At 41.1% G+C, this 13,958-nt stretch overlaps 1 protein-coding gene across 2 annotated transcripts in view; it reads right to left on the bottom strand.

Moving 5' to 3' along the window:
• prdm6 (PR domain containing 6) overlaps positions 1-6,488 on the bottom strand; it is an 86,801-nt gene extending 80,313 nt beyond the window's left edge. Inside the window, exons 1-2 of one of the 2 annotated variants that reach the window (XM_008287697.1) lie at positions 6,075-6,488; positions 5,819-5,972 (exon numbers count right to left, since the gene is read on the bottom strand). In XM_008287697.1, the coding sequence (XP_008285919.1) occupies positions 5,819-5,972; positions 6,075-6,488 (568 nt within the window). Of the gene's footprint in view, positions 1-5,818 lie in introns of both variants that reach the window. The other variant, XM_008287696.1, reaches the window with a different exon arrangement.
• Positions 6,489-13,958: the final 7,470 nt, after the last annotated feature.

The following is a 13,958-nucleotide window of genomic DNA, read 5'->3' as shown; positions in this document are numbered from 1 at the left end:
AATGATTCCTAAGAGCCAGAAAACATGTAGAGACGTAAAAAGAACACAGATGATGTAAAATTATTACCAAGAGACAAAGAAACACCACAAAGAGACACAAAACAAAGACAAAAAGACATAAAAACATCACAAAGAGACACTAAATGACCAAAAACAGGCACTAAATGACCATAAAGAGACACAAAACATCAGAAAAAAGACATAAAATGATGAAAAAGAGACACAAAACACCCATAAAACAACACAAAATGACCACAAACAGACACACAAACTCCTCTTTTCCAGGTCTTTCCATTGTCAGAGCCACTAATTAAACATTCAGAATAAGTTCGGTTCCGTCTCGTCAAAGAGTTTCTGGAGAACTTTTACACATTTATACACAAAATTTATTCACAAAACCCAACAACGAACCATCCCAGACGCTCTGCGGGTCTGTTTCCTGATAAAAGACTTCAGAGGTTAAACTCATCACAGGATTCAATAAAAAAAAGAAAATTCACAAAATAAATCTAAATATTCTGGTTCTGAACAAACCAACACGGTGTGTTTTCAGTGTTTATGATGTTTCTGACGTTCAGATTCACCGACTGTTCTGGAATCTGATCAGAAGTAATAATTAAAAAGTGGATTCATCAGGAGGAGTGGGTGTGTTTTATTGTGAAGGAGGCAGTGGAGACAGGAAGTGCAGTTAAACGTTTCTGGATCATTTATAATTGATTATATATTGGTTCTTATTAAAGCAGGAAAATGAAGTCACAAGTTTTACTGTCAGGACAAAAGTAATCCTGTTTATTATCCTCATTTCTATTTTTATACTTTAACAAGTTTTTTTCAGGTCTGATCCTGTTGCATTCTGGGAAACGTAGGATTCTGGGTTTCTGGGGTTTAACAGAGATTTAAATTCAGAATATTCACGTCGCTGCTGCTCAGGTGGAGACGAAGGCCGCATTTATGATCAATTAATATTCAATTAATTTAAATATGAAGCATTTTTAATCAATATTTATCAATTAAACATCAGAAATAGTGAAAAGAAAACAAACATTAACGTCTTATTAGTCCAGATTGTGACATGTTTACATTTTACTTGATTATTAATATATTAAATTGTCATAAAACATTTTTGTTTAACCACAAAACAAACAAATGACTAAAATTCAACATTTTATGAATCGATTCATGGCTGTGATTTAACCATAAATCCCTAAACGAGGCTCAGATCTGTTTTAAAGGTTTAAATCTGTTCCGTGTGTTTATTGGCCTAAAAGCAGCAAAATTTAAGAGATTTATCCAAAACTGACTTAAAGTGATTCGATTTGACCTCAAACTACCAGAGAAGAATTAAAAATGAACATAATAAACGTATAAATGACTTTAAAAGTTCCTTCAATTAACAGAACTGCTAATTGGAAAAAAAAAAGATCATTTTGAAAAAGTCTTAAAAATCATATTGGACGGAAAAAACACAGACGTGAGCTTTTATTCTGACAGATTTAACCCACAACACGTATTTACTGATAAACAAATTCATGGAGCTGCAAAACATTTAGTTAATTTTTATTAATTTATTCATATATTTTACACAGTTATATGTTTATATTTTCTGTCTATAAAAGTTTAAGATAATTATCTATAAAAATAACAGGAAATATTAAATTATTTTTCTGTGAATCACTGACGTCAGTGAAAATTAATGTTTATTAATTAAATGAGAAACTTCAGCTTTAACAGCATTTAGCCTCTTATTCATATTAATCAGTGAATTATTCGGTTAAACTCTTTATTCTTAACATCACATCATAAAAATATCAGTTTGAGCCACAAAATACCCACAAATAAGTTTCTACATATAAGAGTGTGAATGACTGCAGCTCCGAGTCTTATTCTGAAGGCAAAATCTTCTCTACATTCATTTTATTTGTTTATTTAAATGTTTTTTTTTGGCCTAAAAAGCAAGAAATTAGAGAAAAACCTTCTTTACTGCAGATCTAAACATCAATGATGTGAACTTAAACTGTAATATTAAATTAATACACATGGTCATGTTTAATATGTTTATTTGTTTGTTTGTTTATTTATTTGTTTGTGTGAAAGAAGAAAAAGTCTCAGATTTATATATTTAAAATGATCGTTATCAGCCATAAAACCAACGATGTGATGAAACAGATTTAATATCACGACGTGTTTGTTGCACAAATAAACAAACATTTTAGATTTGATCCACATGAAGTCTTATTTTGAAGGCGTCACTACATTTATGGTGTCATTATTATTATTATTATTATTATTATTATTATTATTATTATTATCTGGGTAATAAATAAGAAACAGAACTCACATATTTATCTGAAACTATCTGCAGCTTGTGCAGCTAAAACAAACCCCAGATTTCACGTCTATGATCTGATTTGTGCCACAAAACAATGGTCGTGACAGAAAACGGATTCTAAACAGATTTAAAATGAGTTTATCGTGAACCAGAACATGTTTCTAATGTTTCTCTCATCCTGACGCTGGATGTAAAGACGTCTGCTGGAGGTTTAACGTTTATTTTATTGATTGATTTTTATTGTTTTTTATCTTTATAGACGTTTAAGCAGCAAAAGTTTAAAATGTTCATCTTTTAAAAAAACAATTAGCGCCACAGAAACACAAACATGAGCGCTCACCGTGACAGAAACACTCATTTACTAACTACATGTACAAAAATACATCTAATATTTATTTATGATTATTGTTAAGTTTAAACTTGTCAGTTTAACGTTGTGACCCGACACCAAGACCCAGATCTGATTTAGAAAACTTCTGTAAAAGGATTCAACATCACCTGCTGCCATAAAAAACATTAAACACACATAAACAACCAACAAAGAGACACAAAAACACCACAAAACTGTAGCTGACAATATGTTTAACGTGTGTTTCTCAACAACAAAAGCATTTGTGAAACAAAAATAAAACATTTTAACGCCGTTTATTTTTGCTTTAGCCACAAAAATTATAATTAAAATTAAATGTAAAACACTTATTAAACATAAACATTTAAATTAAACTCTGAACAGCTGCTGGAAGAAAAAACATCTGGATTAACTTTATTATTATTATTATTATTATCATTATTATTATTATTATTAGTGTAATTAATAATCGAGGTCAGACACGTGACGGTGTGTGTGTGTGTGTGTGTGTGTGACTGCTTTATCTACACACACACACACACACACACACACACACACACACACACACACACCCCAGAGACCTCAATACGGCCGTGTTGGGATGATAAATAGCGGGCCGGTAGGCCGCTGGATCGATCCCCCTCCTCCCCCTGTTCGTCCCCCTCCTCCTCCTCCTCCTCCCCCCACCCTGTCCCCCCCTCCCTCTCCCCCTCCCTCCTCCCCCCTCCACAAACACAAAACTATATACGGCAATTAATTCCTGCTTGTCCCTCCATCCCTCATCGGTGCTGCCGGCGCGTATCGACTCAGATTACTGCTGATGGTCCGTTTTATCACCGCGGAATATACAACGGACACGAGCACGCACGCACGCACGCACGCACGCACGCACACAGGCAGCGATGATGAACCCTGAAGTTCCAGCAGCAGCAGCATCAACCTCCGACCTCCCGTCAGAGCTTCAATAGAAACTTGTTTTACGCGTAAAATTATCCAAAAATAAAATAAAATAAAATAAAAACGACGCACACGTGAGAGCAGAACCGGAACCTTTTAAATGATCGTAAACACATTTAAACTGACGTAAATCAGCGGCGATGAAACGCGTTCAGCCACGAACCACGTCAGAAATATAAATAAAGCAAAATACATATATATATATAACAAAGAGGTTATTTTAACAGGACGCTGTCGCGCTTTTTACGCGCGTCTCAGGAGCAACAATCCAGTTTTATAATGTGAAGAAAATGTTCAAATAACCACCGAGAAATCAGCTGTTTTTTTGTGTTTTTTAACGTGATAAATTATAATTATTATTATTACATTGGTGGGAATGAATGAACACAACAGAAGGAGATCTGGTAAAACTCGGCCACAGACCGTCTCCGGGTGTCCAGACCTGCGCTGGATTCCGGCTCCTCGCTGAGTTCATAAAACCCAGAAACGGGCCGCTGAGCTTCGGCTCCGGCGCGTTCAGGCTCCGCGCGTTTGTCTTAAAAGTCCAACGGGACGCCCCGACTGGCTGAAGAAACGCACCTCCGGGTCGCGCCGAGCTGCTTCTAAACGGCGCGTCTTTTACGCATGACGGCGCGCTGTCGATATCCGTCCTCACACACCCAGGGAGCAAAACAAACACCGCTCCAGAGACAAACTTCACCGCTTCACGTCTGTCTTTCCAGATAAATCACAATAAATCCTCTAAAAATAATTATTCTGATTTCAATCGATTAAATAAATAAAATAATTATCTTCGTCTGAAACGGTTCGAATTTAGATTTTGTTTCGCTTTAACTGAAATAAAAACGAATTTAATTAATCGGTGCGTTTCATTAGGTGTTGGTTTGGAGGAAAAACAGGTGCAGAGAAATAAAGAGGCCGCTGGTGTTCCGGACGCAGGCGGGTTCATCTGAACCGAGCTGCTGTCTGGAGGTCTGGACCTCCAGCCGGCCGCTGACCTCCGACCTCTGACCCTCCTCCTGCTCCTCCTGCTCCAGCAGAACATCTGTCAGAGCGGCTGCAACATCTGGCTGCAGCGCCAACATGAAGCTACAAACAGAGTAAACATCTGGTCCGCGATCAGAGGAACCCCCCCAAAAAAATAATAATACCGCAAATTATTAACAATTAATTATCACCTGATTTAATTATGATTTTATCAGAATGTTGAATTAAAGCTTTAATAGATTTATTTTGGGGATTTTTAAATAAAGAATCTAAAAAAACTGCACAGAAATGAATTCAAATGCAGGAAAACGTGAGAAAAAAGAGAAATCCTGGAGTTTTAATTTGATTTTAAGATTTTAAAAAAGAACAAACGTATATTTATGTTGTTTTTTGCTTCACTTCTTTGCATTTATCATCATTTAATGTTAACGTGGAACCGGTTCTGATTAAAAGCCAGAAAACATTTAATTTTCATCCCTGAACACACAAAGTTTCTGCAGATTTTATAGAAACAAGCTGAATGTTTTTGCTTATTTACTAATTAAAGCTCATTTGTGAGGTGATTCTATGCAGACGCTGTCCTGTGATCCTGATCAACGCGACGTAAACACGTTATGGTGAAGAACAAAACCTGCACAGCCTCCTGAGAGCAGAACGATCCGTCCGGTGGAATCAAACGAGCTGCTTTCATCCAACAAATACATTTATTTGGATGATTTTTCCACAGAAACGGAGCCTCGACGTGCTGATAAAAATGTTTAAATGTTATTTACTGGTTCAGGTTCATCGTGGAGACGATTTTACACAAAAACACTCTGATAGTTTCACAACATAAAAACACTTTATGGTAAAAATAGTGTCAGTTTTGCATCTAAATTATAAGTTTAAAGTTTTAATCTACAAATAAAAACTATATTTTAGGACATTTTTGCGTATTTACTCGTTAAAGCTTCCTGCTGAGCTGATTTTACACATTTCAGCTCCTGTAGTTAAACAACATGAACACGTTTTATGGTGACATGAGTGTCGTTTGTGTCTGTTAACAGTAAAGTTGAAGCTCCTGAGCTGCAGGAAACTGTTGAAAATAAAAAGGAGATGATGAGGAGTCGTGGGGTCAAAAGGTCAACGCCGAGCGAGGAGGTGTTGCAGCAAGTGTGTGTGTGTGTGTGTGTGTGTGTGTGTGTGTGTGTACGTACGGTTGTTGAGCTCTCCGGTGTGGTTGCTCAGCGGGATGATCTCCATCCTCTGCTGTCCGTACAGGTAGTAGTCCAGCTCCTCCGACGTCAGCTTGAATCTCGTCGCCGCCGCCTTGCCGCCGTCCTCGCCGCCGCCTCCTCCGCCGCCGCCGCTCTTCACGCTGGACGACACCACCCCCACCCCCCCACAGCTCTGCTCCTTGTGCAGGACCGGGTTGTGGCCCTGCTGCTGGCTCTCCGGAGGGACCACCACCACCAGGTCTCCTCCTCCCGGGGCTCCTCCGGGGCCGGAGCACACCGGGGCCAGCGCCTGGCCGAAGAGGGCGATCTGCTGGGGGACGGGCAGCTGGGAGAGCCCCGCCGAGGCGGAGATGGAGATGGAGGAGGACGGGGTGAGGGCCGCCGCCGAGGAAGAGGAGGACGCTGCTGAGGACGTGGAGGAGGAGGAGGAGGAGGAGGAGGAGGTGCAGTGCGTGGAGGCCAGGAGGTGGCTGTGCAGGCGGGACGGGCGCAGGGCGTCCACGGGGATGGAGAGGCGGTCGGGCGGCGGCGGCGGCGGCGCCAGAGGAGCCTTCAGCTGAGCCTGAGGGAAGAGCTGCTGCCAGTGCTGCAGGTAGGACGGGTCCACCTTGAGGAAGGCCGAGCCGCTCGGGTCGCCCGGCTTCAGCATGGTGCTGCTGCAGACAGACAGTCGGTCAGAATCACACAACAAGTGGCTCACACCTCACTCACATCTCCAACAGCTGGGCTACAGGAACAACCACCTCTCTGGTGTTTAACTGACACCAAAACCCAAAACTCAAAGTGTGCTTGAGTCAAATTCAGCCTGAAAGCTGCAGCGACACGATCCGGCCTTTAGCTCTCGTCTCTGTTACACCTGATCCAGAGTCCAGCTCTCAGCTTCACGTCCACGAGCTGCTCAGACGTTCAGCCGTCGTGCTGATCATTAAACATCTGTCCAGGCTGGACTTCTGACACATTCTAGAAACCACCAACGCATGAACATCACAGACGTGTGAATAACGTTTAACAGTAAATTAAATGAAAGTTTCTCTCCTCAGACGAAGCTCGTCCACGTCTGTGTTACAAACTGACCCTCAAACTGTTTTTATTCACTGATCTGCGTTTTCACATTTTATTCTTCAGCCTGAGCTCGTAAAGATAAATTTAGACGAAGAGTTTCTTCTTTAAATTTAGATTTTTTATCGTAATTACAAATATCAGCAGCAGAGGTTCATGTTCTAGATGATCAGTCTGTTGGGTTCCGGCTGCAAACGCTCAGTGTTGGATTAAAGCAAAAAACAGACTGAAGCTCTTAAGTGTTTCTATTTCTAATAAATTCAGTGGATGAATAAAAACCTGCACATCCTCTGATTTAAGGATTATTATTGAGGAGCTGATTAAAAAAAAATAAAAGCTAAATATTAAAGAGGAAAAAACAGCAGAATTAAAAGTCTGGTTTCATAAAATTATCTCCTGACTTCAAGGTTTGTTTGTTGCTTTTATCCCTCAAAAAAGAGTTTATTTTAATATTTTATTTCCACATAAACTGAGTCTCAGTCCGCTCATAAAACCGCGTTTAAATGTTATTTCTGGGATATAAACTGTAAAACCCATAAAGCTGTCAGCGGCTCGGACCCTCCGCTCCTGCCCCGCTCCAGCCCGCTCCAGCCCCGCTCCTGCCCCGCTCCAGCCCCGCTCCTGCCCCGCTCCTGCCCCGCTCCGCTCCGGGGCTCGTTTCGGATTTTACGCACAAAAAAAAAACAACCAAAACCGAAACAAAAAAAACGCGCCGAATAAAAGCGACAGAAACGCGCAACACTTTGGATCAGTGCAAAAGTTTCACGTGGATAAAAGTGCGGCAGCCGGTCCGGTAAGTCCAGGGGAGGCTCGGCGCTCCTGTGTCCGGGCGGAGGCGGCGCTCGGCGGGGCAGAGACGCGGCGGGGCTCCGCGGGGTTTCCTCCGAGTCCCCTTCACGTGCTGCGCGTGTTTGTACTGAAATGTGAAAGTTGCGGAGGAGGCTTACTGCTGTCAGAGAGTGTGCGGCTCCTGCGCGCTGGTTTCCGGGCAGCGGTGGAAGCTTGCTCCCTCCTCCGGGCTGCGGTGAACCATCGAGGGGAGCCGGGACACTTCGCTGCGTCCTGCGCGTCTCCGGAGCCAAAACTAGCGGAGCGGCCGCTGCGCGTCTCTGCCTCCCCGCCTCTCTCTCCTGCGTCCACTCAGCCTCTGCCCTCCTCTCTCTCTCGCCCTCCCTCTCTAACGCGTCGCTGTCATTTCTCTCCACACTTTTCTCCTTTTTCAGCCTCCTGTCGCTCCTTTGCCGCCTTTTTTCTGCCCGTTTCGCTTCATTCAAATGAACTTTATTGACACAAATGTTAATATTTCTGCTTCTCTGTCCAAAACTAACGGATCGTTCTCCTGAGACTGACTCCGGTTTACAGGAAACCGTCACACATTTGTGGTTTTATTCTCCATCAGTGAGATTAAGGCTCCTCTTCAACACACGTGGACATAAATTAGCATCTAAACTTGGAGAAGAAACAACAAACTTGTCCAGAGACCTTCTAATCTTCTCCTACAGTGTCGTCGTGGTAACTCAGCGGTTGTATTTCTGATTGAAATCTGTGACTTTATGCTTTAAATCACCGTTTAAACAACATTTAGATTCTAAAACAGAAGAACCCAAATCACATGCGACCAGAAAACACATCAGGACGTCCATTTGTTCCTCACAAACGTCTCCTCTGAACATCTGGAACAACATCTCTGCTCCAGGCCTTTAGTGGAGCCTCGACTCCAAAAACCTTTTCCGTTCTTCTGAAATGAGTCAAGATTCAAGAAGACGAACTGAGACGACCCAAACCTTCACTACGAAACGTTTTCACAAATCTGTCCCCAAAATCCAGTGAACTGCAGACGTTTGGCTCTCAAAGAACATTTAGAACCTAAAAACCAGGACCAGGACCAGGACAATCATCACGACGTCCATCCAGGAAAACGTCTCTGAACATCTGGACAACGTGTTGAGGCAGCAAATCACAGATTAGATGCAGGTTGCAGACACACTGAACCTCTCCATCCGTCCATCTCAGTGTTTGTGGTGTTTAACCCACAAATCTGTCCAAGAACACCGATTAAACCAACTATACGTCATAATCTGACATCCAAATAACAATTAGAACCTAAAACATGCAGCCATGACCCGTATTTGGTCGAACAGAACCATCAGGACGTCCATGTTGGACCTCAGAGACGTCACATCTGGAACAACACATCTGTTCTGGAGGATCTAAACAGACTTTGGAAGTCATTTAGTCTAATATCTGTAGAATGTTCTTCACCTAAACTGTCCTTGTGGCTCCTCTGAGGACGTATTTTTTAGTCGTATTTATAAATCATAATCTCAGGACGCTTCACACAGTAAAGTCAAGTTCTTGGACATGAAGGTCCAGAACCTGCTGATGCTCAGCGTTCTCCTGTAAATCCACCACCTGGACCACAGTGACCCCCGATCAGCTGACTGAAAGCTGAATGTATTTATCTGCCATTCTCCTACATAACAACTTTAGCTATCGTAGACCAGCTGTAGTACCCGGTTGTTCCACCAGGTGTCGCCTCCTACTGTTTAACGAGACGGAGTTACAGGTGTGTTTGCTGACTGACTCTGAGGGTCCATAAAACAAGCGCACCTCCTTGTGGTAGCGTCGATGAACTCTTCAGCGTCACATTGTAAAAAGATGTCTACCTGCTGTCCGGTTTAGCTAGCTACCTGTCAATCGTGCTAACAATGCTAAGCTAGGCATTACTGGTTGTTCCACCAGGTGGAGCCTCTTCCTGTTTAATCCTGTAGGGACCAGAGGAGGCGTCACTCAGACTACGGCTCATGTTGGCAGCAGAGAGCATTGTGGGAGGTTAGCTAGCAAGTGTCAACGTGTTTCAGACGAGTTTGGAATCGTTTTGGACGAGTTTAAAGTCATTTCAGACAAAACTTTTTTTGTGGACAATTCAATTGTAAGAAAATATGAACAAGTTTTGTGGATTTTAGACCAACTTTGAGTCGTTCTGGAGAAGCGTCAAGATGTTTTCTGAAAGTTTTTGAGTTTAGCTGTAGTACCTGGTTGTTCCACCAGGTGGAGCCTCTCACTGTTTAGTCCTGTAGAGACCAGAGGAGGCGTCACTCAGACTAACTGGGACAGAGTTCGTACATCCAAGTCGTACATTTGACTTGATTCAAGGCCGACGTCGTGTCCGCTGACAACAACAGCCATGTTTGTAACAACTTTATTCGTTTAGCGCCTTAAACAAACAAAGTGAAAACGCTTCACAACGAAACAAAGATCGCAAACATGCAACAAGAACAGCGAATGTTTATGTGGCTGGTGTTAATAAAGGAAGCTAACGGGACGAAACCCTGCAGGTGAGGCTCACTGTGCTGAATTTGTGTTATTGATTAACTGATTATTGATTGATAATCAAACCCAGCTTCCTGCCCCGCACCGTGCTCTCCCGTTACGACACCGGTGTGACGGCGGGTCGGGTTTAGGTTTGTCCAGATGCTGATCCTGACCTTTGAAGCCGGATCAGGAGATCTCCTGCTTCATTACATATACGGGGTCAGTGGTGAGGAGGGCTGCGTCTAAAGCCTGGTTCACACCCGCATGAGGAAGATAGAAGTTGTTTTACAGCCTTTGTTGCTTTCTTATTGTGCAGATAGCGGGTTATTCTCCTCCATCATCACTGGGGAACTCCGGAGCCGTTTGTTTAACGGAGATAATCGGCGCTGCAGCGGTTCTGCTGTTGTTGCTGCTGTAGGTGGTCGTCCTGCCGTCAGCTCACCTCTCTCCCTGTAGAGTGTGTGTGTGTGCAGATAAGACAGATTAGAGTCCAGCTCATTGTGCTTCGGGTCGGACTTGTTATCCACGACCTGGAGCTTTCCCACCCGGAGCCCGTGAAGCCGGCGTGGATAAGAACTCCGGGCCGAACCGGCGAGTTGTTATGACTGGCGTCGCCCTGACAGGCCTCGTTTGTCATCCTCGGCTGGATTGATAACCAACGAAAACACAAACACAAGCGTCTGAAAACGAACCCTCGTCGGCTTGAAGCGACTTTTTCAGGAATGTGGAGCAACAACAAGCCGCCTGATTGGCTGAAGGGCGACCGGCAGGGTTGCTGGTTCAAAGCTCTGCTGCTGTAACGCGACTCGAGCTTCACCTCATAGACGATGATTCATCATCACACGGAGTTTTATTAAACCAAACCTACAAAATCTTTACTTCACACTTCACTAAAAATGCAGTTTTTAAAAACTGGTAAAAGAAAAAACTAAAAAAGTGAATTTTGTGACATCACACAGCGTCTGTTTTCATTAGTTTATGGCCTTTTTCTGAGGAATCAGATGTCAGTCGGAGCTGAAAAATACCATCTGAAGAGTCACATTTCTGATACCACAGTAATTATCATGTGACACTACACTGTAAAAAATAATTAGTAAAAAATGGTAGTAATTTGACAGCAAGGACTCCAGAAAAAAATAAAAGGCTAAAATACCGTAATACTGAAAACTGTAACTCCAACAGCAAATATCTGAAAAATTAGGACATTTTTAGCTCATTTTAATAACAGTAAAACAGTGCGGTGTTTAATTTCTACAGTTACTGTCAAGGACTGAAATATTATTTATAAAAATACAGATTTTTTTTACATTATGAGCAGTTTTGCCTTTTTTTAAACATGTAAAATATTTTTTCTGTGATTTTACTCGATATCTTTTGTAATTTAACAAACTTAGACAACAAAAAAATACAATAACAACTATGAAATTTTTTTTTACCATTTTTCAGTTCATACAAACAATTTGTCCATATATGTAATTTTTTATTTTTTTTTGCTGATTTAAATGCAGTAAAAATCGTGTAATTTTATGGTCAACCATGAGATTGAACATGGGCTTCATTTACATTTTTAGTGTATTGTTCTTAAATTGTTTTTTATTAATACTTTTCATTTTAAAATTCTAATATACATATTTTATTATTTTTAAATAAAAATAAATATCAGTGAAATGTAGAACTTGCATGTACATTAATATTTTTTAAAAAAAAGCAATTTTACTAGATATACCTAATTTAACAAAACAGGCAAAATGTGTAAAATAAACTTTCAAACATTACAGTAAAAAGTGTCGATTTAAAGCTCTAGTTTTTCAGCGCTGCGTTCACACACGGTGGAACAATCAGAGTTAAAACTTTTATTTTTATAAATTAATTCTATTAACAGCTTTAACTAGTGTTTGTTTGAACCACTTAAAATGACACGAAACCAAACGTTTACCTCAAAAAACAAACTAAAACTCACTCAGTCTGTTGTTTTAAATAAACTTATTATTGATGTTCTGTCTTTATTGGTGAACGCGACACATTCTGAGTGTTTTTAGCTTCAATATTTGACTTAAATCAACATAATTATAAACATTAAATGAAACATCTAGTTATCGTCACTCAGGTTTGTTGTCTAAGAATTTAAATGTATTAAACGTCCAAACAGATTCATTTCTTTGATATAAATTTCGTTTAAAGCAATAAAACCAACTTTGAAGGTAAATAAAAGTGCAGAAATTCCCGCTGACGGTCTGACTGAGTGTGATGTTGGATCCTAAACTCATATTTTGCATCTTTTTCTTTTTTCTTTTTAAATCTCAGGTTGAAGCGAAAACGACTTGACGTCACAGTTTTTGTACGTAGACGTGATGAGAGAGCAGAAAATAACTAAAGCAGTTCATTAGTCTCGTCAAAAATGAACTAAAAGTTACTAAAAAATGAGTTTTTAAGGTTAATTTTTGTCTCTGAATATTTCGTTCAAACATATTTCTAAAATTCGTGACTGAAAATGTTCAATATTTGCTCAGAGATAAACGGTAGAAGTTAAATTAACGAAGCACAGATTCACTGAATGTTACATTTAATGTGAATTATGTTGATCTGATTTGATCACGTTGTTGCATTAATACCTGATGTTGTTTCATTTCCACTCATTTTTTTGTGCTTTTTAATCCTTTTTAAAGTCACATTTGAGTCATTTTGTGTGTTTTTTTCAAACAGAGCTCCTGAATGCATCGCTGTGTTTATCTAAATGCACATTTTTCTCCTTGTTCCTCATTATTTCTGCTCCGTAGTCGCGGTTCTCGTCACAGGGGATCCTCTGTTCTGGACAGAAGGCGTGAAGGAGGCAGAAAAAAGGAAAACGGCGGCGGCAGCAGCAGAATTAGGTGTTTTCATCCATTGATTAATGGCTCTCTAAAGCGAAGCACATCGAGAGGAGCCGGCCGATCGATAAATTAACTGCCCAAATTCATCATTTTCTACAACAAAAGCTAATTATTTAGACGGCTGCAGGAAAAGAAAAAACACGATATTAACAAGAGTTCATTTAGCAGAGCCGCGGATTCCTGCATGTGAGAACGCCGCAGAACCGCCGCCTCGGCTCGCAGCTTCCTGGAAGGAACCCGGAAAGCTAAAGACGAGTGAGAACCAGAGGAGACGCAGCAGAACCTTCTGATCAAACCTCGTCTTGATTCTAAAGGCGAACGCTGCTCGTCGTTCTGATGGAGCTTCTAGAATCCTGAAATCTGCAGAACAACCTGCAGAACGTTGACGTTTACTCAACAATCGATTTATTTACGTCTGAAACGGTTTGAAGTCACAGAACTGAACTTCCGTCCCTCGTAGATCGTTTTTTTTAGCGGTTTGCTAACGGCTGCTTTGTCTCCAGCTTCCTGTTCGTGTAACGCGGCCGACGTGGCTCGAGTTCTAGAAAGTTCTGCAAAGTTCTACTCATATATTCATTTTTATTTTAGTTCCCAGAATGTTCTCTTTAAAGGCAGGACGACTAAAGATGTTCTAAAGATGTTTGGTGGCAACGCTGTCCAATCGTTAGAACGTTCTGCCTTCGTTATCATGGAACGTTGTGGAACCTTTGTATACGATCTGTGATGTGCTCCTCGGAACGTTACAGGAACGTCTTATGAACAACGTTCCGTCATCTGAGGTCTCCACAACGTTTTCTGAATGTTGCACTGAGAACGTTCTACCTTTGTTGACATGGAACCTTGCATACGTTCTGTGGTGCACTGCTCATAACGTT

Source organism: Stegastes partitus, unplaced genomic scaffold (genome assembly GCF_000690725.1).
Source record: "Stegastes partitus isolate 25-593 unplaced genomic scaffold, Stegastes_partitus-1.0.2 Scaffold515, whole genome shotgun sequence".
In the NCBI taxonomy this organism is placed as follows: domain Eukaryota; kingdom Metazoa; phylum Chordata; class Actinopteri; family Pomacentridae; genus Stegastes; species Stegastes partitus.
Note: the sequence above shows the minus strand (reverse complement) of the source record. Positions and strands in the feature narration are given on the sequence as shown.